The following is a 25773-nucleotide window of genomic DNA, read 5'->3' as shown; positions in this document are numbered from 1 at the left end:
CTGATTGCATGCCTCACTCCCTCCAAGAAGAGGAGATCTGTGCATGAACTAATGCCATCAGCTTGGTTTCTGGGCTGAAGGGGCTAACAATCCATGGACAAGGAGAAACTAGGATCTGTATGCTGCCTGGACCCTGAGGGGCAAAGATTCCTAAACATGAGAGATGCCCATGCTGACTGACATGGGTCTGCCCTACAGGACATATAGAACTGATCATAAAAGTTTCTCTTATCTTTTAAAATCTAAAACTAACTCATTTGTGCATGTGCATCTCCAGTTTTAACCTTGTAAATAATTATATCTTTTCTTAATTAATAAATCTTTAGTTAGTTTATTATAGGATTGGCTACAAGCATTGTCTTTGGTTTGAGATCTAAGTACAATTGAGCTTTGTTAAGTGGCTGGGCCTCTGGGACTGGGAGTAACCAAAATATTATTGTGAATTTTGGTGTAAAGTGACCATCTATCACATAGACTGGAATGCCCAAGGGGGGGGATTATCTGTGACTCCATGGTAAGACTGTTTTAGTGCTTTAGGGTTCACACTTGTTACTGGGTTGGTGAAATCTAACTATAGCACATACTACGAGTTTGGGTTCCTGCCCTGATTTTTGACAATCTGCACTGAAGTTGGCACTCATGGCAGTGAGCCACTCCAGACAGCATGACACTATGAACGGATTGCAGGACTGGAGAGTAACAAAGCTGGCAGGAATGAATGTGACCAGCACCAGATGGAGATTGCAGGGGCAGGGTGTGAAAGTGAGTCCCTTCTGTCCCATGCTGCATGGGTATCTATAGGGGGGAAATCTGGTGGGGTTTAGGGAACTAGCCCACTTTTCCTCTAGGGAGGAATTAAGGGAGAGAAGGATGGTCATTTACCCCTCATTCCCTCACAAGAGGTCAGGAGAAATCAAACCATACTATTTTAAGGAGAGGCTTGGTTTAACTATGACTGGGTTGAGGGTGGTGACACAAACTGGGATCCGGTGGGACATTCCATATCATGTGATATGATTAGAATGGATGACACCACGAGGCTTGGTTTCCACACTGACAGTGGCCCATTCATTCCACAGCATGCCCGCCAGAGGCCTGAATCTTATAATGACATTTTAATGAAAGCAGGTGTTTCGTAGCATATGGAAATTTCAGCACGCTTGCAAAATATGCTTTGGGGCCTATACAGCCCGCAATTGCCACAGCAGCTGGGGAAGGCTGCAGTGAGGAAACAGAATGTGAGATAAGTCAGGTGCTGCCCGCAGATCCCTGGGGGCAGGAGCAGGGTATAGGGACTAACGTACAGGAAGGAGTGGGGGGGCAAGCTGAATATGGGGGCTGGACAAGAGCACCATCTCTGGCTAAGATGGAGGTTTATAAAGATGCTCCTTTGGGATTACCCTACACAAGACAGATAGGGCATTTTTGTAGGGTTTATTATCTCCTTTACTAGCAAAAGAAGTCATGTGATGCCGAAAATTTGAAGTCCTTAGTGGGAATGGATCATATTTGTAAAGAAAAAGATTGCACAACAATTGAACAGGGTAGCAGGGCCATTCAACCCTCTACATATATAGACAATACAAACATCTCCCCTAGGCTTGGTCCCTAAGACAGGTGATATCCCCACCTATCAGAACCACGGAGTAGCTCAGTTAACGATGGACTAGACCAGGCCTTGTGTTCCATGCACTACTCCTCCACTGAAAAGACTGTGTGCATGGTTAGGTATTGTGGCCCAAGGCCACTGATGGCCAATTGTGATATCGTCTGCTTTTCAGTTGCTGACGGTGCACCCTTCTGACTTTAACCTTTTGGATTTCTCTTTCAAAGGACAATTTGATAAAGCTACGCCCAGGGGACTGGGCACTATCCTGTTAGGCATTTGAGAAATTTAGTACAATGTTACACTGGTCAGTGATGTGGGAAACTGGTTTATGGCAGGTAGTGCATTACTTAGATGACATTTTATTTGCGGGTACTAAGGAACCTTGGCACATGATGGCTGTCAGATCAGTGGTTCTGCGAACATTATGGTTCTATGAGAAAAGTGTTAATGATTTTGTGCAATTTCAGGAGCAGGAGGGCCTGGCACTGATATGGCCCATTACACGGGAATGGGTGCTGCAGCACATGGTGTTAGCAACCAGCTTCATCAACCATCTCCACTTGCCTATTGGTACTTATGTTTGTCAGTAGGCTGAATGGTAACCAAGGTTCTTGTCATGGGATTTTAGTTGGTAGGTTTCTAGCCAGGTGATCTTGAAGCACCAACACTAGGCAGAATACATGTTGTCCCATCACTATTAACAACACTTAGGGATCTAACGTGGATCCTAGAGCCCACATATCTTTGCGGACAAGAGATGGCCTTGTTCAAGGAGGCATTTCTGGTAGTGTTTTTTTGGAGTTTTTAAGATATATGAACTAGTACCTGGGTCCTAGGGGTAGGGATTCTTCTGGAAGGGTTTTAGATCTGAGGGCTATAGGTTGGGAGGGATGATCAGTGATATTAATGTTGAGGAGGATGAAGATGGATCAAGGCGGGCAGGGTGAACCTATTATTCTACAGGAGGATGGATCTGCCCTGTGGAGGGAGTGAGGGCATACATGGTAATAAGGCCTGGGATGGACAGGTCCTTCTTGGTTCACGTGACTGGAGTCCCCTCACAATATACTGGTTTGTTCAAGTTTTAAGATAAGGACTGATGAGGTTGAGGCTTCCAGCACACGAGTTTGGTTCCCACTCATTCAGGATCAGGGCGACAACATCAGTGGCCCAGATGGGCTTGGGAGCTACAGTAATTCAGGCAATTGGATGTTGACATTCTGAAGCATACAGAACGTACATGAGATCCCAGGTGGAGAATCAATGTCAATTTTCCTTTGTATTTGCATTCCAGATGCTGGCAGATGGGCCAGGCAGATGGTGGTGTGGCTCTGCGGGCACAGTATTGGTTATTGGGCACATAGGCAGGCTTCCAAGTTGTCTGGAGATTCACAGCTGGGCCTCAGTGGTGAAGCAGTCCTGAGCTAGCATGGGAGGAGAGGCATGTTATGGGACCAGCTCCTGCCTTGCGGAGGATGCAAGGGCATACATTGTTCCCAGATTTGGGAATGTGTAAAGGGGTGGACTTAATGCTCAGAGCTAAGAGGGACTTCAGGCGGACCCTGGAACTTCCGGGAATAAAAATTACTTCGTTGGACATGTTGCAATGCAGGGTGTGGTGGGAAGCAGTGAAGCCCCCTTGCGTCAACAAGGTTAGGAGGGATGTAAACAGGGAGATGGCCAAATTCATACATGGCATTGGGGGGAGGGGGTGTCAGTAATTTCTCATCTGGACATAGCATTTGGGGCACCAGAATTATTTGGAGGGGGAGGAGGGCATGAGGTTTACCTGTCAGATTTGGGAGCTGACACGCTTTTGGCCAACACTAAAAAGGACATTAGTAGATGTCTAGGAATCCGGCTAGGTATGGGGGAGGCAGCCAAGCTAATTGCTGGCACCTCATTGGGGCAGATGTCCAGTGCAGGTATTCCATAGGGAAGGAAGGGATAGGGTGATCAGATAAAATGGATTGGTAAAGGATTTAAATGAGGCATTCTTTAAGGGAGTAGAAACAGTGGGTTTTGAGGCTTCTATGACTGGTACGGCTGGGAATCAATCCCCCCTTTATAATCCTCTTAAATCCCCATTCGAGGGGGAGGATGGCGAGGTCCCAGCAGTGGGTTGGCTGTGGACCAGGGTGGGTAAAGGGGGAAATCTGACAGCAGATCTATCCATAGGTATTTGTAAATGATTATGTAATTACCTGCACTGTACATTTTTATTTTCTGGGTTCTCCCTGAGATTTAGGAATAAATATGACACCATGCAAGAGAAAAGTCCTATTACAGACACCCCATTTGTTCCCCAGACCAAATCAAAGTTTTCCTTGTAGTTTCAAAGATGCAACTTTTAAAATATAAAGATGGACAACACATGCATATAAGATTCTTTAAAAGAATAGAACTTGTGAGTCAGAACAATGCAATTCTACATCTCACAACCCAGATGTGTGGCAGTTGCTATGGTAATTTTGTACAGCAAAATATATGTGAAGTTTTATGTAATCTATTTATCAACACTATTTAAAACAAGATATCATGCACTTCCCCCTTTTGGAAGCTTTATGGAGTGTATTTAATACTGTGTGCACGGCCCTTATCTGGACTTATGTTGTCCACCGTTCTAAAGTCAAATATACATGTATAAAAAAAGATCATAAAGAAACAAAAGGCATAATGCATAAAAAAATCCTACAGGTAATTCTCCAGCCCCACCCAAAAAGTCCTACACTCTTTTTTTTAATTATTATTTCTTCAACCTTTTAAAGGAAATCATTCTGGTTTTACTAGAAAAAAATCACCAAAAGTCAAAGATGGGTTGGACTCTACTTTCTCAGCCTTTAATGGAAGGGGCAGTGGTGCTGAATCTTTACCACCACCTTTTTCCTCTTGAATGTTTCCCAAGAGGAAGAGAAGTATTAAAATGTAACAGCTTGAATAAGCCACTTTTTGCAATTAATCACATTTCACTTGCTTTGATTCTTTGATGTCATAGTTATACAAAGTTCTCAAGTAACAGTCTTTAAAAAGCAGGACAGATAAGAACACTTTTAAAAAGTTTTTCAGGCTTTTAATCATCATAAAACAGCAAAGATGACTACACCTCTTACCTGCTAGGTCACCTTTAACAGAACACACAATCTACTGGCAGAATCAGTCAAGCCCCATCTCTGCTGTGGAGGATTGTTCCTTGATGTACATTAGTCTTTTGTTCAGTGTAGCTGCAAGAGTCCTAAGCTACTGGGCTTCCATCGTTTTATTCCCCAAGCTCAGAAATCTAATTGTTAAGACATTCGCCAAGATATTCAGCCTAATTTTTCCGTGTTAATGTGGTGCTGCTCTTTTCTTCCTTTGTGAGTTACATACACAGGAATCTCCCAATGGCAGAGGTGTTCACTTACACAACAGAAAACTGACTTAACTGAATTGTTTTTCATGGGTAAAAAAGGGTGTTCTTTCCTTCTCACTTGTTCCAAATACATGAAGTGAGATGCTCATTAACAGGATGTTTACTACACATTAGAATGTTTAGTATTTAAACATTAGCCAACTAAAATTTCTATATATAGCAGACATGAAATTTGAACGGATTACTAAATGAAAGATTACAATATTTGGATTTAAGCCATCTTACTTCTAACAGTGACTTGCACAAAAACAGTTTTTGGTTTTTTTTTTGACATCAAGAATCACAAATTCCCCAGTGGGGAATTTATTAAAAGTGAACATCTTACTTTGGAACACACCTTACCTCTTCTGTTGATATGAACTGAGGCCAATACTTGTGTCGGTCTGTAACAAGAAGAACGAACAGTTAAGGTTGCAATGCTTGATATAAAATATGGTTTTCCATATTAAAAAATACAATGCTAACAAGTACGGTAATTAGAACAGTCTTTTAAAAGACTAGGGCAAGTTCTGAGTCTGGGGCGGGAAGTCCAAGCCAGTATCTGCCAACTGTCTACCTCCAAGGGTATCAACAAATCAAGCAACTAACACACACCAAAACACCCTGCAATTCAGAAATCAAGCGATTAGTAATGATTCCTGAAATCTTAGGAACATGGACAACTATGAGGTATGTAGCAGTTCAGGAAGATTGAAAAGGGAGGAGAAAAAAAAATCAGAAAGGGCAACATTTTATGGGCCAGAAGGAGAGGAAAGTATGGCACCTCTAACCTACCAACAGTTAATGTGGGGGTAAGAAATGCTTACGAAGGGCATTGTATAAATCAAATGAAAGTCAAACATAAGTTGCAGAAATTGAAAGAAAGTTCAGTTAGCAAATAGGATTGAGCTTTAAGTTTCCAATACTATATCAGAAATCAAGTTTAAAAAAAGCACATTTAACCACTAAAAGTAATATACCACAGATAACCCCAAAACAAAACTTGTTATGGAGTCCTTTTAAGGATACAGTCTTTGAAAAGCAAAAATAATGAGTATTAAGGAACTCTGAATTTTTGCTTTACAAATCTCAGTATTTGATGAATGCTGCCATTAAACCAGGATGTCAGAGTACTCTTTTCCCTTTTGCGTATCCATAGTTTTCAAAAATTTCGAGGGTGGGTTTTTTTGGTTTTTTTTTAAATCTTTTGATTTTATAGGACTGCAATTGGTGCAAAAAACGGCAAACTAGATCATATGTAAGTCAAGGATTTATTTGCAAATTCACTTGCTAGACCCTGGTTCCAGCTAACAAGCTTTAAAAAAAGCTAACACAACAAACATCTTGAAGTATTACAGAGGCAACCTGTCTCCTAAAGTTTAATCAAATTGTGCTTTCCAGCAACAAGGAATCATACTGTAGTTTATTTTACTAGACAGCATACTTTGGGTTGGTTGACAAATTGAACTACTACGTACTTTACTGGCAAAAAATAACTACCTTTGTACTATACAGTTGTGGTCTATAGCTTGTAAGATTTATTCTCTCTCTCAAAACCAAATCAAACTAAACTCTGAGCTACGATGTCTGAAAGGCTCTAAGAATCAGTACACAGCTTACTCAGGCTTGGCTAGAAAATTTAATTGTTGCTGAAAGCTCAGATCCCATCTATCTTCCCCCTCCCCAGAAAGAGATGTCTAATCAAAATGCTAACAGACAACACATTCAGATAAAAGGCTTAGCAACAGGTAAGCCCAGAACATTCGCTCGTAGTCCCCTACCCCACTCTTCCAAGGCATAATTTGCCTGGGTGACATCAGCTAGAGCCATCCCCTTCCACAATGACCAGCAGGTGTTCTGCTGTTCCCTCAGGTCCTTTTCTTCCTCTACTCCTGAGGAAGCACATGCATAGCCACCCTTTTCTGTGACTGGCAGTACAGAGCTGTTGTGCTAGATATTCAACCCAACCACAAGTCCTCTACTGCACCCTGTCCCGAAGGAAGCAAAATTGACAACAGTTCAGAAAGCACTTGTGGGCAATAGGATAGTATCAGTCCAAGTATTATACAAATTTGAGTCCATTAAACAGCACCATCAACATTATAATATCTTCTATTCAAAGGCTTTAACTAAGCATCACATATCTAAGGAGTGTTAAAATGATCATCATCAATGGATGAACTGAAGTACAGATATGCTGACTAGCCAGTAGTCATACTGACCAACAGTCTGGGATAGAACCCAGAGAAGGAAGTTACTCACCTTGTGCAGTAAAGATGGTTCTTTGAGATGTATCTCTCTATGGGTGCGCCACTGTGGGTTTATCTGCACCCCTGCACCTCAAATCAGAGAATTTAGGTAGCAGTGTCTTTTCTGCCTGCAAATGAGCTCTCCCTCATGGCTATCTAGCACTGCATGGGCAAACCACCCTCAGTTCCCTCTCTACCACAGAACCCCTCATCAAGAACTCCAAAGTAGAAGAGAGGAGGGCGGGTTGTGAAGCACCCATAGGGACACATTTTGAAAAACTTATTACAGCACAAGGTGAGTAACTTCCTCTTTGAGTAGTGTCCCTATGGGTAATCCTCTGTAGGTGACTTCACAGCAGTATCCCCCATAGAGGGCTGGGGCTTCAGAGTGCAGTCTATTATAGACAATAATATTGTGTAGCCAAAGATGGCATCAGAGGCTGAGTCTTGAGTGATCATGTAGTGTTTCTTGAAAGTATGGGCAAAGGCTGCCCTGCAGATTTCTGAGACGAGGACATCTTTAACAAACGTGACCGAGGTAAAAATGGATCTCATTGAGTATGTGCAGATTCCTGATTGGGGTAGGTTACACACATGGGAACAGTGGTTAATGCAACTGGAGAGCAATTTGGAGAGTCTTTCAGCTGATATTGCAGAACCTTTGGGTGTTTCCATGAATGAAAGGAAGAGTTTAGGAGACTTCCTAAAGTCCTTAGTCCTGTCCACATAAAACACTCAGAATCTCCTAACATCAAGTGTATGAAGTATTGCCTCCCTGTTGTCACGATGTGGTTTTGGGGAAAAAGTAGGGAGATGAATGAACTGGTTCACAGGGAAGGACAAGATTATCTTGGGGAGGAATTTCGGGTGTTGCCGCAGGGTGATTTTGTCTCTAAAAAAAGACTGAACAGTGGCTGCGCCATAGATGCCACTATTTCCCCTATTCATCATGCTGAGTCATGCCCTCAAGAAATGCTGCCTAAAAATGGTGCTGGAACAATTTTTATAGTGAGGATAGTGAAGGTGGAAATCATGTATTTGGGTTATTACACTACTTCAAGATGGGGGGGGCAGCACCACCCCCAGTTCCAGCACCTACGTGGTGTAGGAGAGAGCAAGTGGCTATAGGTTCAAAGGGTGGTCTACCTAGGGTTTTCAGAACCAGATTGAGATCCCACATTGGAGTGGGTGGTCTAACGTGCAGGAAGACATTTCCCATGCCCTTGAAGAATGTGTGTGTTGGATGGGCAAATACTCAGCATCCATCCAACCGATGGTGTAAGGATGAATTATGGTTGCTAGATGTATTTTAAGTAAGCTAAGATAGAGACCAGTCCTTTTGAGGTCTAGAGTGTAATCTAGGATCAAAAGGAGGGAGGAAGGTATCAGAGCTATTTGTTTGGAATTGCACCAAATTTGGAATAATTTCCACTTCTGCGGGTAAGTGAGAGGAGTTGTCAATTTCCTAATGCGCAGTAACACTTCTTTCACCTCCTCAGAGCATTTGCTTTTTAAGTTTTGGAACTATGAAGGAGCCAAGCCTGGAGCTAGAGGATCTGTAGGTTGAGGTGAAGGATCCACCTGTCATTTTGGGAGAGCAGGTGACAAATGGACTGAAGACGAATTGGAGGACACACTGCCAGCTGTCCAAAGTGTGGGTACCACACTTGTCTCAGCCAAGTGGAGGGAATCAGTATGACTTTTGTTCTGTCCTTCTGTATCCTTAATAGCACCTTTGACATGAGAGGAAATGGAGGAAAGGTATGTAACTGCTCCCTGCACCATGGGAAAATAAGAACATCTCCTAGAGACCGTTTCCCCAGTTCGGCTCTGGAGCAGTAGCAGACATTTCTTGTTGCAGTAAGTAGCAAACAGGTCTATTGTCAGGGTTCCCGATAGGCTGAATATGCCATGAAGCACTGCTGGGTTCATCTCCCATTCGTAGTTGTATGAGAAATTCTGATGGTCTGCCTGCTGTCACATTTTGTACCCCTGGCAGGTAAGCGGCTGAAATTAGTACATTGTGGTGGATGCACAAATTCCAAAGTTACAGTGCTTCCACAGAAAGGGAAGGTGATCTGGCACCCCTTTGGTGATTTATGTAAAACATGCACACTATATTGTCTGTCATTACTTTTGTGTGAGGAAAGTGTGCACTGGCATTTCTGACAGCTCTTAATTCCAAAAGATTGATATGGAGTACCGATTCTGTGGGAGGCGACTTTCCCTGGACTTTGCAGTTGTTTAGGTGGGCTCCCCAGCCTATTAGAGAGGCATTTGTTGTTAAAATCAGTGTTGGTTGAGTGAACGGGATGTCTGCACGGATGCTGGATGGTTTTTTCCACCAGTGCAGGGAGCGTTTGATCCTGGAGGGCATCAACAGCAGCTTGTTTAGCCTGTCCTTGTTCAGAGAGTGGACAGCTCTGAGGCATATCTGTAAACATCTCATGTCAAAAGTGCGTGTGGGATCACAAACGTGCATGCCATGTACCCGAGAAGCTAGAGGCAATTCTTGGCTGGTGTTGATGGGCTGACCCAGACTGTCAATGAGACTCATCAGGGTGCTGAATCTGTGCAGCAAAAGGAATGCTCTCACTTACATTCCGCCAAGTTAAGCCCCAATAAACTCCAGACATTGTATGGGGGTCAAGGTTGGTTTCTGTTTATTGAGGTGTAGGCCCAGTTGCACAAATATGTGCATGGTCCTCTGGGTGGCTTGCAGAACATCCTTGAAGGAATGAACCTTGAGAATGCAGTCGTTATTTATCCATACCTGGACAATACCTAATGTTCGCAGATATGTCACTACGACGGACAGGACCTGGGAGAATATCCTGGGTGCGGATGAGGTCGAATGGGAGTATTCTGTATGGACAATGGTCCCGCCCAAAGGTAAATCGGAGGAATCTCCTGTGGGATGGTCAGATTGAAATGTGGAAGTAGACATCTTGTAGGCTGAGGGCCAAGAACCAATCTCCTTGCTCCAGAGATGGAATAAATGACGGCTAGTGTAACCATCTTGCACTTCTGTGCCTTCACATATCTGTTTAGTGCTCTTACATCTAGTATGGGTCTCCAACCTCCCTTTCTCTTGGGGATCAAGAAATGTCTGGAATAAAACCCCTTGCCTTTGAGGTGAGTAGGGACTAGTACCATGGCCCCTAGACATAACTTGTGATCTATTTCCTGACTTAAGAGTCTCTCATGAGAAGGGAGGGATGTGAAATGGATCAAGTAACCCTTGGAGATAATCTCCAAGACCAACTTGTCATAGAATCATAGAATATCAGGGTTGGAAGGGACCTCAGGAGGTCATCTAGTCCAACCCCCTGCTCAAAGCAGGACCGATCCCCAACTAACTCATCCCAGCCAGAGCTATGTCAAGTCTGACCTTAAAAACCCCTAAGGAAGGAGATCCCACCACCTCCCTAGATAACCCATTCCAGTGCTTCACCCCCCTTCTAGTGAAAAAGTTTTTCCTAAACCTCCCAAAATTTCCAAACTTAAACAAAGACACCTGTTGTCAGTCTTGAATCAAGTTCTTTTAGACCAATTTGCAGCCAGGAGCAAATGTTGGCTAGAATTAAACTTCTGAACATAGAGGAATAAATGGAAATGTTCCTTCAACTTATTTGAACTACTGAATAAAAAGTACTTCTGTAGCTACTGCCATAAGTTATGTCTTCTACTCCAGTTGTGATTAAATGGCTATATTGTATATATATATATATATATACATATACACACACACATATACATATACACACACACATATACATATACACACATTATGCTTTAAAACTAAATTTAAAAGATGATGCTTCATACATGAAGACAAATCATAAACTTTGTATATCACTGAACAGAACACTAAACAGATTCTCAGTGTATTAAAATTGTAAATAGGAAGCAAAAACAAAGATCACTAAGAGATTGACATTTATACAGAAAAGTGTTCTTTTGCCTATTTCACTGCCTAGGTTAAATGTAATACATGTAATCTCAATGATTCTTTTGAAATCAAGGTGAACTAGGGTAAAATGACACCAAGACAATGTGAACAGCTCATGAGCATAACGAAATCATTGCACAACTAAAGCAAATGCAAAACTGATGTGGCAGCTTCTATAATTGGTATTACATAAAACTGATTAGTAATCTGCATAGTCCTGCAAAATCCATAATATATACAGATGCATAAGACAAGGCTTTTCAATTATATACTCTCTTTTTGGACAATGTTTTTCTTCCAGCATCAAATGAATTTGTGGGTGTTCTGTGTTGGATCTTGGCATGCTCTTTTTCCTGTCTGACTTGGTCCATCTCTCCACCAGCTGTGTGCATGACTGCCAAGAACTAAAACTATGTATCAGTTATTCCTTCCCAATCCATACTTTAAAGGAAAGGCTGTGCTAAATTGAAACAAATATTGTTCCCTATCACACACACTTTTACTGTACATACAAAATATATCCCTCTTTCCTGAAAGAGATTAATCAATGAGAGCATAACATTAGCATAAAAAACAAAGGAAAAATTTGTCAAATCTCATCTACACTGGAGGAAAGGTAATTATAAAATGTAATTACAATGGCACAGTTAGCATGGTCCAGGATGAAGTTTGCACCTGGTCAAGGTTAAAAATAATTAAATGTATGCAAGTTTCTATAAGTTGCATAGTAAATGAATGCCATTTAGCAAACCTGACCATGTCATTTCTGGACACAGATCTCTTCTTTCACTTAGAAATAAAAGGCTCCTTTTAGTCAGTCTTCTGTGGCAGTAGTTTTATTGCAATGTCCACCTCATGATAGGCATTTTTGCACAAACTAATATTAACTGCTTGTCAATTAATGGGACACTGGTTTCCTCCAAAATAACTTCAAACTCTGCCTTTTGAGCTAACCATCTAGAAAATACAAAAAAAAAGTTTTACTCCACAATAGTTTTAGTTCTGAACAATTCCAAGATGTGTTCATCTTTACTTTTAGCAGATATGCCTGCCAAACAAAAAAGGTAATTTAGTGGGAAATGAATTCTTAAGTCTAGGTGAAATGAGAGAAAAATTGTTAATCTTATAAAGATAAACCAAGTAGGTTTTGGTTGCAATGGTCGCTGACTTAATGAATGGACACTGGAACCTGTTAAACATTAGAGCTGACATTTTATGTCTAAATAAAGCTTAAGATGATACTATCTTTTAAGAGAGAATGTTATTGCTTCAGAATGCTAGAAACTAAATTTGCTATTAAGTTTCTAACATCAATCATAAATCAGCCCCATGCTTCTGCCCATCATCCACCTTCAAGCTAGGGACTTTCACCAGTTGCCATAACACATTTAAATGTACTCCTGTGCATATATTACTCTTGGGGGAATTTTGCGCCACTGTGCATGCACATAATTAATGTGCCATGCATATTTTTTTTCCCCTGCAGAAAATAACTTCAGCTGGGAAGTTCCTGCAGTTGTACATTGTGCCCACCAGAGGGCACTGTGGTACTAGAACAGAGCAGCCAATCCCCAGCCAGCCCCAGCTACCATAGCGAAGAGAAAGAGGCTGCAGTGCCTTCTTCACAGCGCCTGTCAGCCCAGGTCAGGAGAGAGGGGATATGGGGAGACAGACAGCATGGGGCACATGGGACTGCTGGGGGGGGGGCAGGGGCGGCTCCAGGCACCAGCGCACCAAGCACGTGCCTGGGGTGGCAAGCGGGGTGGGGGGAGGTGGGGTTAGCAGTATGCCAGTCGTCTTGAGGGCAGCAGTCAGGGAGCCTTTGGCAGCATGCCTGTGGGAGGTCTGCCGGTCCCGCGGCTCTGGCAGAAATTCGGCGGCGGGTACGCCAAAGGTGCGGGACCGGTGGACCTCCTGCAGGCATGACGCCGAATCTGGATTACCAGCGGACCTCCTGCAGGCATGCCACCAAAAGCCGCCTGACTGCCGTGCTTGGGGCGGTCACAGATAGGGGCTCATAAGGGCTAGTGGTGGAGGACAGATTGGGGGCAGGGGCTGAATGGGAGGGGAGGCACAGGGCCACAGTGGGGAAGGAAGTGGTGGGCAACAGGGTGACGGGGAGAGGGTACAGGGCCACATGGGCAAATAGGGATGGCTAAGTGGGGGCACAGACACACATGGGGATGGGGGTGCAGGGCCACATGGGGGAAGGGCTGGCTAAGGGGGTGCAGGGATATATTGGGACAGGGTCAGCTGTGCCTGACAACTGAAGAGGCTAGGGGTCAGCCAGGGTTGCATGGGGGAAGCTCCCTAACAATCCCTCCTCACCTCCACACTGAAAAAACACCTGTTCCATACTTTTCCCACCCATACTCAACAACCCTCCAAGTTCATACCCAGGCTCCTCCCCAGCAATTACTTCCCTCTCCCTCAGCACCTCCTTTACCCCTGACTCCACCAAGCCTTTGCACTGCTTCTGAAGGGTGTGGGAAATATGGTTCTGTATTGTAGTTAATAATTAATTATTAATACAGAACTGAGTAATATGCCTAGTAAGGAATCTATTGGTCAAAAAGCATCTCCTGAATCTTTTTTTTGTCGTCTGTATTGTTGCAACCATACTTGCTGACAGGTATTTTGAAATAAATCAAAAATAATTGGAACTGGTGTGATTATACTGTGTTATTTTGACAAATAAAATATGCAGAATTTTAAAATATTCTGCACATAATTTTTGGCACAGAATTCCCCCAAGAGCAATACATGAATTTCAGCAAAACAGACTTTAGTTGTACTTAACGTAAATCCACCTTTTCACCCTACATAGGTACAGGTGGTCAGGTGAACTCCAAAGCAGGCTAAGAATCAGGCCCAATGTGGGAGAGGGTCATCAGCAATATGCAGGACCCAGATTGAAGAGAAGAGGAGCAGGTGAAGCATCAGCTTACATCATAACTGAAAGTGACCTAATTAGGGGTGGGGTAAGTAAGAGTTAGCAGTGAAATGTTGGAGGCACTAGGAAGCTGCCAAGCAGGGCCTAGATGTATACTTGCTCCCCTATCTCTTCTTTGAGGTGATGGGAAGTCCCTGCTTTGTTACACAGGCCGGCAATATAGGCAGAGTGAATAGAATAGGGCTAGTTCTCTGAAATGCATACGGAAGGTGAGTCTTCCAGCTGTTATCAAGAGGATATACGAGGAAAGACTAGTGGGGCTTGCAGCTTACGTACTGGTAAACTGGGAGCACACCATATGGAGATGAATAAGTAGTCAGATCTCAAGCTGTAAAATGTTAGTCTCTGGGACTGTGGATCGGAAGAAGAAAAGTGGGCAAAGTAAGGAGATATCTGGCCTAAAACTAGCGAGTGGTTGGAATATGGGGTAGAATTAAGGTTGGTGTTGGAACCATAGCTGCAAGTCTCCAGAGTTCCTGGCTTTAGATTTAATATAATAACTCCGGAGTTCCTGGCTTTATATCTAGTTAAAGGGCACTAGAAGCTTATGACTTGTCTGACAGTTTCCTCTGGTTTTTGCTTTTAAAAATGAAGTCTCTCCCCTTCCTGCTAATATAACTCCAAAGCAGCTGAACAGATTATCTACAATCTATCTTTACTGAAATCTTTGTTTTCTCAGTGGTGATTGTATGAGTAACAGGCTCTTCTGGAAGAGCTTACTTTCCAATATGCTTCAAATGATGCATTCAGGGGGATTGCAATCTTGTGTCCATAAGAAGAAATACATCCGAAGCCTCAGGAAATTATAGGTTTTGCTGGTATGATTTGTACAGCTTGCGAGTACCATAAGCATACTATTTCTGGCCTCACTAGCCCATTGCAATGGTAGTCACAGCATTTACAAAGGAACAGCAAAAAAATTCATTGACATGGCACTTGCAATGCTTAAGCTTTCTGGAAGAGCTCAAGAGCTGAGACTCAAAATATTCACATACTTCATCACACTGTCTCCAGAACAAATCACTGCAGAAGTCATTTTTTGACACTTCTCCACTTGAATGTCTCCAGAACACTGGAGAGCAAGTAAGAGAGACCCCTAACACCAATATCCCAGGCAAAATGCTCCCCCATCAGGAAACTTTTGCAGGTTTTTTTAAACTAATGGAAAATATTTTCACAATATCACAAAAGGGTAATTTAATAAAAGGGCATCTGTATTGAGTCCCTGATGCAAGGTTTCAGATTACAAAATAACCCAACATTCAAAAGGATGCATATTCAACCCTCTGTTTGACTCCAAGCATTGGACTTTTTCAACAAGATGTCTCTGGAAAAGTGGTAGGATGGTGGCAACTATATTAAATAGTCCTATGTTCTATAATTGAATTTTTCTAACACTAGTACCTGCTTTTAGACACCCAAATAAAAGTGACCTGATTATCATAATTGCTGAGCACCTGCAGCTCCCAAAAGGAGCCTTTTATTTCAATGCATTTGAGATGTGCACCAGTTCTCAGAACATTTCATCCTGTCTTATTGGTATACGTACTAATGAACCTGAACTTTCCATGCACATGTGTGAACACTCCCCCAAAAAGATTTCTGACCTAGCAGTATGCATCTCAAAAATAAAAATGCATGATTTTCACCTTGAAGTGTCTGAAACTGATAGATAAAATATTGCTTACCCTGGTAAACAAAGTGATTCAGAAATTCACATTTCTAATCAGAAATAGGAACTTCCTAACATGGCCCTGAATTCTAAAAAAAGGTAATATGGGCTTTATTTTGAAACTTTTCTACCTCAGATTGGGGCTCTCACTTTTGCAGTGCTGAATTAAGCATTTGATTCTGTAAGTACCTCCCACCTTGAAGATTACAAATCCCACAATATCTAGTTTACGGAGTCTTTCTTCCCTAGAAATGTAAGGTCCCTGTGAGTGGGGTTGGGAGGAGCAGCAACTGGAGGAAAGAAAAAGTAGTAACATATAATGACCTTCATATAACACAGAAGTCAGCTGGAGGTCAGAGTTTGGACTGAGTTTAACAAAACAAAACAAAAACGGGGAAAAAAGCCTAAAGTAGATGGGAGAAAAGGAGAGACACTCATCTTCCTGGCTGGCTCAAAAAAACAAGCCAAAAAAACCAGTGCCTAATCTCTTGTCAAATTTATTCCAATGCCAATAACCACATCCTAATCTGACAGATTTGAAAAGAAAGAGCACTAAAAAAATTAGTTTCTTGCTATTTAAAAGTGCCACAGTAGGCATTCTACTATGGTGTTTAGTGCACAACAAGAATCTAAAGACAACCTTTCCAAAACTGAGGGATGGGATTGGTGGGAGGAAGGCGAACTGCATTATTTAAAACTTAAAAACAGTCTTAATTACCCACTCAGAGATGTCCCTATAATATTCCCTGCCAAATTAAGTCTGATTAAGGATTTAAAAAACTGTTTCTATTATTAGTAGAGAATACAAAAAATAAATCAGATAAGAACTCAGAACATAAATCTGCTAATTTTTTTCTACAGTATTCAGTTGATCTAGAGAAGTCAGATAAATTTTATTTAAAGGACTGCAGGACATAGCTCCTGCCTCTCGCAGAGATGGGTTTATTATTTATTTTATCAGTGCAGCTGCACCACTGTAGTGCTTCTAGCATAGACTAACCTGAGATTCACCCCCAGTATTATTTAAGCAGCAAAACAAGTATGCCCAAATGTTAACTCTGCTCCCACTGATGTCAATAATAAACCTCTCATTCCAATGGTGAGCACTTTTGGAAATCCCACCCTTAATTTTCTAAACATAACCAGAAAATCCTTCATTCATATTTACAAATCTTAAGGAGTCAGTTATATTTACTGCAATTTTCTTTCTACTGGTCCCTTTTAGGTAATAATATGACTTCCTACCAGCACTTGGCTGCATAAAATTCCAACGTAATAATGTTAGGCCTCTACATGAAGGCCAGTTTTGACATAAGAACCCAGTTTGAGAAAGTGCTGAACAATGAAAACTTTTACATACAATTCAAAGTGAAAGCCTAAACAAAATGAATAAAAAGGACAAATAGTGAAAAAGAAACAAAAAGATAATTACTACAAAAATCTATACTCAGCAAATGATTGCTGCTGAAACAGAACAGAACTTGATTTCTCTTGACACTGTTTGGGAAATACATCTGTCAATTTATTAATTCCTTTGTTTTATTAATAGCATTTATGATTGTAGCTTTCAGCCTGGATTAGAACTTCCCTTTTGTAGCAGGCACAGACTACAGGTACGTCTACACCACAGCCGCTGCTATGGCGCTGCAGCTGTGTCATGTAGCACTGTAGTGTAGATTCTTCCTACATTGACACAAGGGGATTTTTTGTCAGTGAATTTAATCGGCCTCTTGAAGCACAGTGTCAGAGAGCATGCTTTAAGAGCAGGCTCCAAGCAAACAGAGCCACTTCATTACCAGAAACTTTAGACATGAGTAGGGGTAAGGGACAAGAGGCTTTGGCTTCTTCTCCAAGGACAATGACCAAAACCCAGGTACTCAATGGTGAGGACAAGAAGAGGGAATTGCATTCAGGTATTTATTATTTTGCATAGATCTGTAACTCTCCTGTACTAACAGTAAAATGTGCATGTGTTTAAGAAGCTCCTGTGCAAAGTCTGTGTTCCTTAACTTTACCTGCCATATGTCCCTGAAGATGGAAACTATAAACCAGAATGCCTATAAAAAGGGGATTCTGGAGGAGCATATATAAGAGACTCAGGAAGTCTGGGAGGTTTAACACTGGTTTTAGGGCCTAAGGCAGCTGGACTGTGGAGCCTCACATCCCAAGGAAGGGTTTCATACACGGAGTCTGCACTTAGGAGTGTACCCTACACAACAAGACACTGCCTGGATTCTGCCATGATCCAGCGGTCTTGGATGCATGTGGAAACCAAAGGTTGTGTCCAATTAACACAATCTGGTGACTGTCCCCCAAGAGGGACTCAGCCAATACTGTAACAACTTGGTCAGAACCAAGCCTCGGAAGGGGTTGGAATCACAAATTTGTTGGACTATCCTGTTCCCACTGGTTGATAAGCTGGTAGAAAAGGATGGAAAAAGCTCCTAAACTACCACCACTTCCCAGGTTTAGATTTCTTTTTAAACCTACTTATAATTTTCTTCAAAGTGGTTTTAATTCCTATAATTTTCATACACTACACCGCTACCCTGATATAACGTGGCCCGATATAACACGAATTTGGATATAATGCGGTAAAGCAGCGCTTCAGGGGAGCGGGGCTGCGCACTCTGGTGGATCAAAGCAAGTTCGATATAACACGGTTTCACCTATAACGTGGTAAGATTTTTTGGCTCCCGAGTACAGCATTATATCGGGGTAGAGGTGTATTTTAAAACTAAAATTCAGAAGTCACTCCCAGTCATGATATACTAGGGATCTTTCATATCCATTGCTGTTTGTTATTAAGGCATGTTTCTAGTAGTACAAAAGCTGCTTGCTATGCTGCAGTTGAGCTCTTACAAGGCAACTGCCAAGCTGGTAAGGAAATAACAGTCTCTGTTCCACATTAATGAGCTCTAAGTTAATAAACAGAAGAATTAAATAAAGCGTTAATGAATATCTTGATAAAGGTAATCAAAATCAAATATCCTAAATCTGTGAGTTCGCTGAACTAGTGGATTGAGAATTAGTCATTTTTGCCCTGCTCTTTCATCACCTAACTCAGCTGAGGTAGTGAAAACACCAGTTGACTCCAGCTGATGCAATCTATTCTATTGACATTGGCTTTGCAATACACATTCACTTTTGGGCACTGTTGATTTTTTTTAAAAAACCCAGAGGACTGAAGATAGTAATTTCTACCATGCAACAAGACAAAATCCCATTTCTGAAATTATTCAAAAAAAGGCTTATGTCTAAACATTTCTCAGGAGCAAAGGTGAAAAACATGCAGACATTTATAGAGTGCACAATCCTAGCACCTCAGATTTCCACAATGTCATGGATTTCAGTGATTTACATTATGAAATTGAGACACTATCTTTGGTTTTATCAAAAAGTGTAGAAATGTGTTTAAAATACTTCTATTAAAGTTATCAAATTACTCACAATTAAAAGAGTGGCAGCATCCTGGTTATGACACTATAGCCTTTACAAAGGTGGTCTCCAGCCACAGGCTCCTAACTCTTCAGCTTGCTTCTTTTAGCAAGCTGTCCACACTGCAAAGTCACTATATTTCCTATTAGTTTTTGTCCATGAGATGCTCAGGACTGAGGCAGTTATGATTACTATACCTTTGGTGCTAAGCAGAATTTACATGAGTCTACCACCAAAGATACTGATTATATATAACTGTACATAGTTATTTTTATTGTTACTTTCCATCCCATTTGGCCCTTCAGTGCCTTCAACTGGTGCCTGCCAAGACTTACACCCTTTTACAGTAGCCAGCTTCTGAAAGGAATTCTGCATACCTACAATTATAGCAGAAAAAAACAGCCTAAAACTCTTCAGTCAGTATGGATGTCTACACTAGCATTTTTGTAGATATAATTTGTGTTGCTCGGGTGTGAAAACACACACCCCTGAGCGACAGTTACACTGATAGAAATGCCGGTGTGGACAGTGCTATGTTGGTGGGAGAGTGTCTCCTGCCGACATAGCAACCACTGCTCATTGGGAGTGATTTAATTACGTTAACGGGAGAGTGTGGCTGCATGAACGATCTTACAGAGGCCCTGCATTGGTACAGTTGTGCCACCGTAAGCTCTCTAGTGTAAGTATGGCCTTAGAGTGAGCTTGAGGTTCTCTTGCCACTTCCTTAATAGAAGAAGACAGGGTGTATTTATTCTTCAGGACTAAAATGCACTGCATTAGGAGCAGTACCTAACAGCCATTTAAGATCACTAGTCTAGAAGATAGCTGCCCTACTTAGAGTGGGTGAGTAAACATTAGACAAATGGGGAAAAAACTACACACACACTTCTCTTCTGGATTGCCATAAGTTTATAGTAAATCCCTTTCTTAGGGGACAGCAGCCCTTAGCACACACTTAAAATTTGCTCGTTTGTCAATAGCCATGAAGAGTTTATTCTGAAAGTTAAAGGTAAGTGTTTATTTGTATTTGTCTTTAAAAATACAGTTTTTTAAAAGGTGTGATAAAATATTGTGCAGCCTAACATAGGGTCATATCTTGTTGACAGATAGCAATTTTAGTTTATTTCTATACATCTCCCTTTCCTTGCCCCCAGGTATCTCTCTCCCTTCTGTAGCGGGAGACATGTTGGCAAACTTTTCAGCCAGCTTTTGAATAGCTGCAGAACTGCCAACATCCCTCTTGCACAATTTGATGACTGACTTGCTAAATCCTCCTGGACAGGCTTACTTGCGACTTAGGCCTGGTCTACACTACGCGTTTATACCGAATTTAGCAGCGTTAAACTGAATTAACCCTGCACCTGTCCACACAACGAAACCCTTTATATCGATATAAAGGGCTCTTAATACCGATATCTGTAATCCTCCCCGACGAGGGGGGTAGCTCTGAAATCGGTATTGCCATGTTGGATTAGGGTTAATGTGGCTGCAATTCGACGGTATTGGCCTCCGGGTGCTATCCCACAGTGCACCATTGTGACCGCTCTGGACAGCAATCTGAACTCGGATGCACTGGCCAGGTAAACAGGAAAAGCCCCGCGAACTTTTGAATTTTATTTCCTGTTTGCCCAGCATGGAGCGCCGATCAGCACGGGTGACCATGCAGTCCCAAATCCAAAAAGAGCTCCAGCATGGACCATATGGGAGATACTGGATCTGATCACTGTATGGGGAGACAAACCTGTTCTATCAGAGCTTTGTTCCAGAAGACAAAATGCCAAAGCATTTGAAAAAATCTCCAGGCTATGATAGACAGAGGCCACAGCAGGGACTCAACACAGTGCTGCGTGACAAGCGTAACGGAAAGCCAAAGAATCAAATGGATGCTCATGGAAGGAGGGAGGGGGGACTGAGGACTCGAGCTATCCCACAGTTCCTGCAGTCTCCGAAAAGCATTTGCATTCTTGGCTGAGCTCCCAGTGCCTGAAGGGTCAAAAACATTGTTGCGGGTGGTTCAGGGTATATGTCATCAATTTACCCCCCCTTCCCTCTCCCCCGGGAAAGAAAAGGGGAAAAAATTGTTTCTCGCCTTTTTTCAATGTCACCATATGTCTACTGGATTGTACTGGTAGACGGGATGCTGCAGCGCTAAACAGCAGCATCCCCTCCCCTCCTCTCCCTGATGGCAGACAGTGCAATAGGACTGATAACCGTCGTCAATTTGTCGACTGGATAAATCAATTCCCTCCAGGGTATAAAAGTTTGATTCTTGCTCTGAGAGGTATCACTTCCTTAAGGAGAGGACACCCAAGAATGTTTGATACAATGTTTCTTAATTCCATTACTGAAGTTCTGCATACAAAATCAGTTCTTTTAAATATCATCTGAATGCTAGTATCTGATCTCCAGACAAGCTATTTTAAAATTCAAAACTTGAGTTATTGCTATGGTTCTCATTCTACAGTATCAGGTGACCCAGAAAAACCTTTCATATTTATAAGAACTTACATGATGCATAGAGAGGTGAATGCTCAGTCTTGAATAGCGATGCGTAAAAACACCCTGACAGTGGTGCAGTGTAACACTACAGAAGTAGACACTACAGAGTTTACAGCTTCCGTAAAAATAACTGTTCTCTGACAAGATATGCAAGTTGAACTTATGATAAATATATTTCCTCTGTTGGGTTGCAATGGATCAGCTGAAATGAGTAACTGTGACAAACCACCATACTAAAAACTACAGAACAAGGAGAAAAATCGTTTACTATTACAGCAAGAAAACATCAAAATGAAATAGCTTGAGAGTACAATATATTGTACAATGATAACTCAAAAGAACTGGCCTTTGAACTGTACAAATATTTTGTCCTTTACTCTACCTTTCTATACTATTCTTGCTAAGAACATTTTTTAACGTAAGAATAAATCATTAAAGTTTGTTCTGCTTTGCTATTTTACATAGTGAACTTTCAGAGCATGTGAATCAAATTGGACCAGCAACAACCAATGGAAGCCATAGTAAGTTTACTAACTTACAATTAAAGTTGCTAGAATACAAACTTTATACAAAACTTATATCGTGAATGGTAGCCCTGCAAATGTCATCTGCACATGCATGACACAAATTCTATGATCATGTCCTATTGCTTAAATATATATCCTCATTTAGATGCAAGCTGCAGTGAGAAAAATCAAGCACTCAATAGAGTTCTTGCCTCATTCACTGTACACACACTTGCCTCATTCATTTAAATGATGCACCTTGGAAAAGTTATAGAAAAATAATTGTAGGACTATTTCAGAAATAGTACATGATCAGGTAATAAGACTATCATTATACACATACAAGGGTACAGAGTTAAGGTTGCTTGAACAACTTTGACTGGCATTTTCCAAGTGCTATATCAGGTAACTTGTAAAAAATGCTAGGAAGTTTGAAGAAACTTCCTAATATTTTACAAAGGAAATCAGAGATTCCATATACTTTTGCTAGACATTACCAAATGCCTTGCCCTCAAAAGGTCCATAAACATGAAAAATGGTTCCTGGACAATATTAACTATTGCTAGTGCTACAGTTAAAATACACGAATAGACCATTACATGACAATAGGCATATGAAAATCTGTCATTACACATTCCAACATTATCTCTGAGCCACCTGCGTATGCATCTCACTAATCACTAATGTATGTATATTTTTGACTATGGTCTATACAATTAGAGAGTGATCTGATGATAAAGTGCATAAGCAGGTCTGGTGGCTCAGAGATAGTGGCATTAGAATTTGTACGGTGAATATACATATTCCAATTTAATAACTGAATATATATTTGCTAGTTACCTTTCTTAGTCATTTGCATTCTTAAACCTCCAAACCATTAAGCATTAATTATAACAATCTTAATACGTATTTTGTATAAAGGTTGTTTCCTCTAATAATCTTAATGGTAATTTGAAGATTTTTTTTGCATTCAAGTTTGTATACAGTGTCTTAGCCTTACATATTTGTCTTATAGTAATGTATAGGGACCAACAGGGAAGTAATTGTGCTAAATGTTGTCATGACTACTAGCCCTATTGTATACTTCAGGGTTAATCGCTTTTACAGCTCAGGTGCGCTACAAGTAGAGTTTACCATCTCTGTAAATCCAGAAACAAATAATTGAGTCAAACTCAGAATTATAAGGCTCTCAATCTTCGCCCAACTTGCAAGCACTACTGGATTTTAAGATTGTTAACTATCATAAGACCAAGTACCAAAAGGCTCTCAGTTGTCATGAATTTCACTGTCTTCCCAACTGTGCTAGCAACAAATGAGAAATGTGGGACTTGTCTACATGAGGAACTTGCACAAGTTTAGTTTAAGGTATGATTTTAACTTGGTTTATTTAGTTAAACAAGTGCAAACCCTTTGCAAGGACACTTATTTCAGTTTAACCCAGGCTTATTTCTGTCTACCTTAACTCAATTAAAGCATCATTTTAAGCAAGACAGAATTAAGTCACTAAAATCAAAATAAGAGTATCCACACCCCTGTTTGTACCTATTTAAAATTGATTTTAGTTAAACCATACCTTAAGTTAAATGAGTGCAACTTTCTCACGCACACAAGGCCTTGCACATTAGGCAGAGCCCCATGTATAAATGTAATTATGCACCTGTACACCTTGCCACATGATTGTGCTCCTTATTTTTTTTAAATGAGATCTTATATTAGATCTCTATCCATGATGGTTGTGAGGACAACCTTCAAAATGGATTAAGACAGCCTGAAACAAAAACTTAGAGAAACATGAACTACCCTGTTCATCAAGGGTATTCATGCCGAAGTCCCATGACAATTCAAATCTCAACATTAGCAATTTCATTGCTGATCAGTTTAGCTGAATCAAGCCAAGGCACTACACTGTTATTTTTGGACATAATGGCAGGTACTAAGGAAGTATACAGCGGGCCAGTTGGCATCAAAAGGTTGCAGGAGCAAGAAACAAGGAACTTAAACAGCCCTGCCAAATGCAAAGGAATCTAAGCTACTATCGCTTAAGCTCGACTGATGGCAGTAAAGGTAGGAGTGCTAGCACAAACAAGGTACTGGCAGGCAATGGTGTACTAAGCCCTGTCAGAGTAGGTGTGCACGACATAGGGATCGATAACAGTGCCTAAAAACAATGGCAGCTACCTAGAAACCTCTCTACGCTAATGGTCCCCCTCACCCTGCTACCACCAATGGGCTGAAAAAGTGGTAGTAATGGTGGGAAATTTTAGCAAAAGTTATGCCTAGTGTATACACAGACTTTGCGATGCCCTTTTCTAATGTTCCATTCAAAGGAATAATACTGATCATACAATGCAATTTAATTATTCATCAACTTGCAGCAAGACAACAGAAAAAATATGCTGAAGATTTCATGAAGTCAGTTAAGAAAATCCACAGTTTTAGCAATACTTCCTAATTTACTTAAATCAAGATCCACTAAACCAAGAGACACTGAATGCAGCTAGCAAGTTAAAAAAAGGGATGAAAGTTACAGAAGTGATAAAAGACAGAGGTGATCTAAAACTTTAAACTGATATGGTCTTACTTTATGACTGTTTACCTGCAATAAGCCTCCTTCATTGAAACGTAGCACTTCTATTATGCTATCCGACTGGATGAAAGCTGTGAAGTAAAGGGAAAGCTAGTTACTGACAAATATTCTTAATCCCATAACATTAACAAACGTAACTGGAAGCATTATATTTGCCTTGCACAAACAGTTTATGAAAGCTACTGTTCCTTAAGTTACATGAGTACCCAGCTCTCGCCCACCCCCATGAAAATCCCAGACTTCTGCTATGACAGATGAGGGGCAACAACAAAAGCTTCACTGACATGTCTTAGTGACTAATTCTCTGATTATCCCACACAGCTCAATTCCAAGTTCGCTATGCAAGCACCACGTTTGTCTATGTTCTGAATCCAATTTTTCTAGTGTAACTGAAGGACTGGTTGAATTAAAAGTCGGCAGTTCATCCAAGTTGCTTATTCATGAAGGAAGCACAAGCATGAGAGTATTGTAGCTGATTAGCTATTTTAATCAATAAGCATCAGTAGTGAATATCATGGTCAAGCACTGAAATATTACCCAAAACGGTAACTGAGCATCATTCTTTAATTTCTAGTTTAAAACTGACTAGAACTCAACTACTTCAGTTGTCTGCCTTAATTTTGACTTCCATTATATCCTAAAAGATTTTAGAGTAGTGAATAACAGTGTATTACAGCTGTCATATCTGCAAAGTTCAAGACAAAAAACCCCTCAAATATTTGAGGTTCATTTCATATCAGCAGTAGAGCTGGACAGCAAAGTTGAAACATTTTTCCCCAATAACACTTTACTGATTCATCAAAATCTAAACCAGGGGTCCCCAACGCAGGGCCCGCGTACTGGCCGGCGGATGAGCACACGCTGAAATACCACTGATTTTCGGCAGTATTTTGGCAGCGAAGCCTCTGGATGACGCAGCT

The 25773-nt window shown here is 41.2% G+C and overlaps 1 protein-coding gene across 1 annotated transcript in view; it reads right to left on the bottom strand.

Annotated features, from left to right (window-relative positions):
• Positions 1-25773, bottom strand: part of TMEM131 (transmembrane protein 131) — a 155996-nt gene that overhangs the window by 103538 nt on the left and 26685 nt on the right. The window contains exons 2-3 of the mRNA XM_045005282.1: positions 24863-24924; positions 5361-5401 (exon numbers count right to left, since the gene is read on the bottom strand). Coding sequence (XP_044861217.1) covers positions 5361-5401; positions 24863-24924 — 103 coding nt within the window. The remainder of the gene's footprint in view (positions 1-5360; positions 5402-24862; positions 24925-25773) is intronic.

Source organism: Mauremys mutica, chromosome 1 (assembly GCF_020497125.1).
Source record: "Mauremys mutica isolate MM-2020 ecotype Southern chromosome 1, ASM2049712v1, whole genome shotgun sequence".
Lineage (NCBI taxonomy): Eukaryota > Metazoa > Chordata > Testudines > Geoemydidae > Mauremys > Mauremys mutica.
Note: the sequence above shows the minus strand (reverse complement) of the source record. Positions and strands in the feature narration are given on the sequence as shown.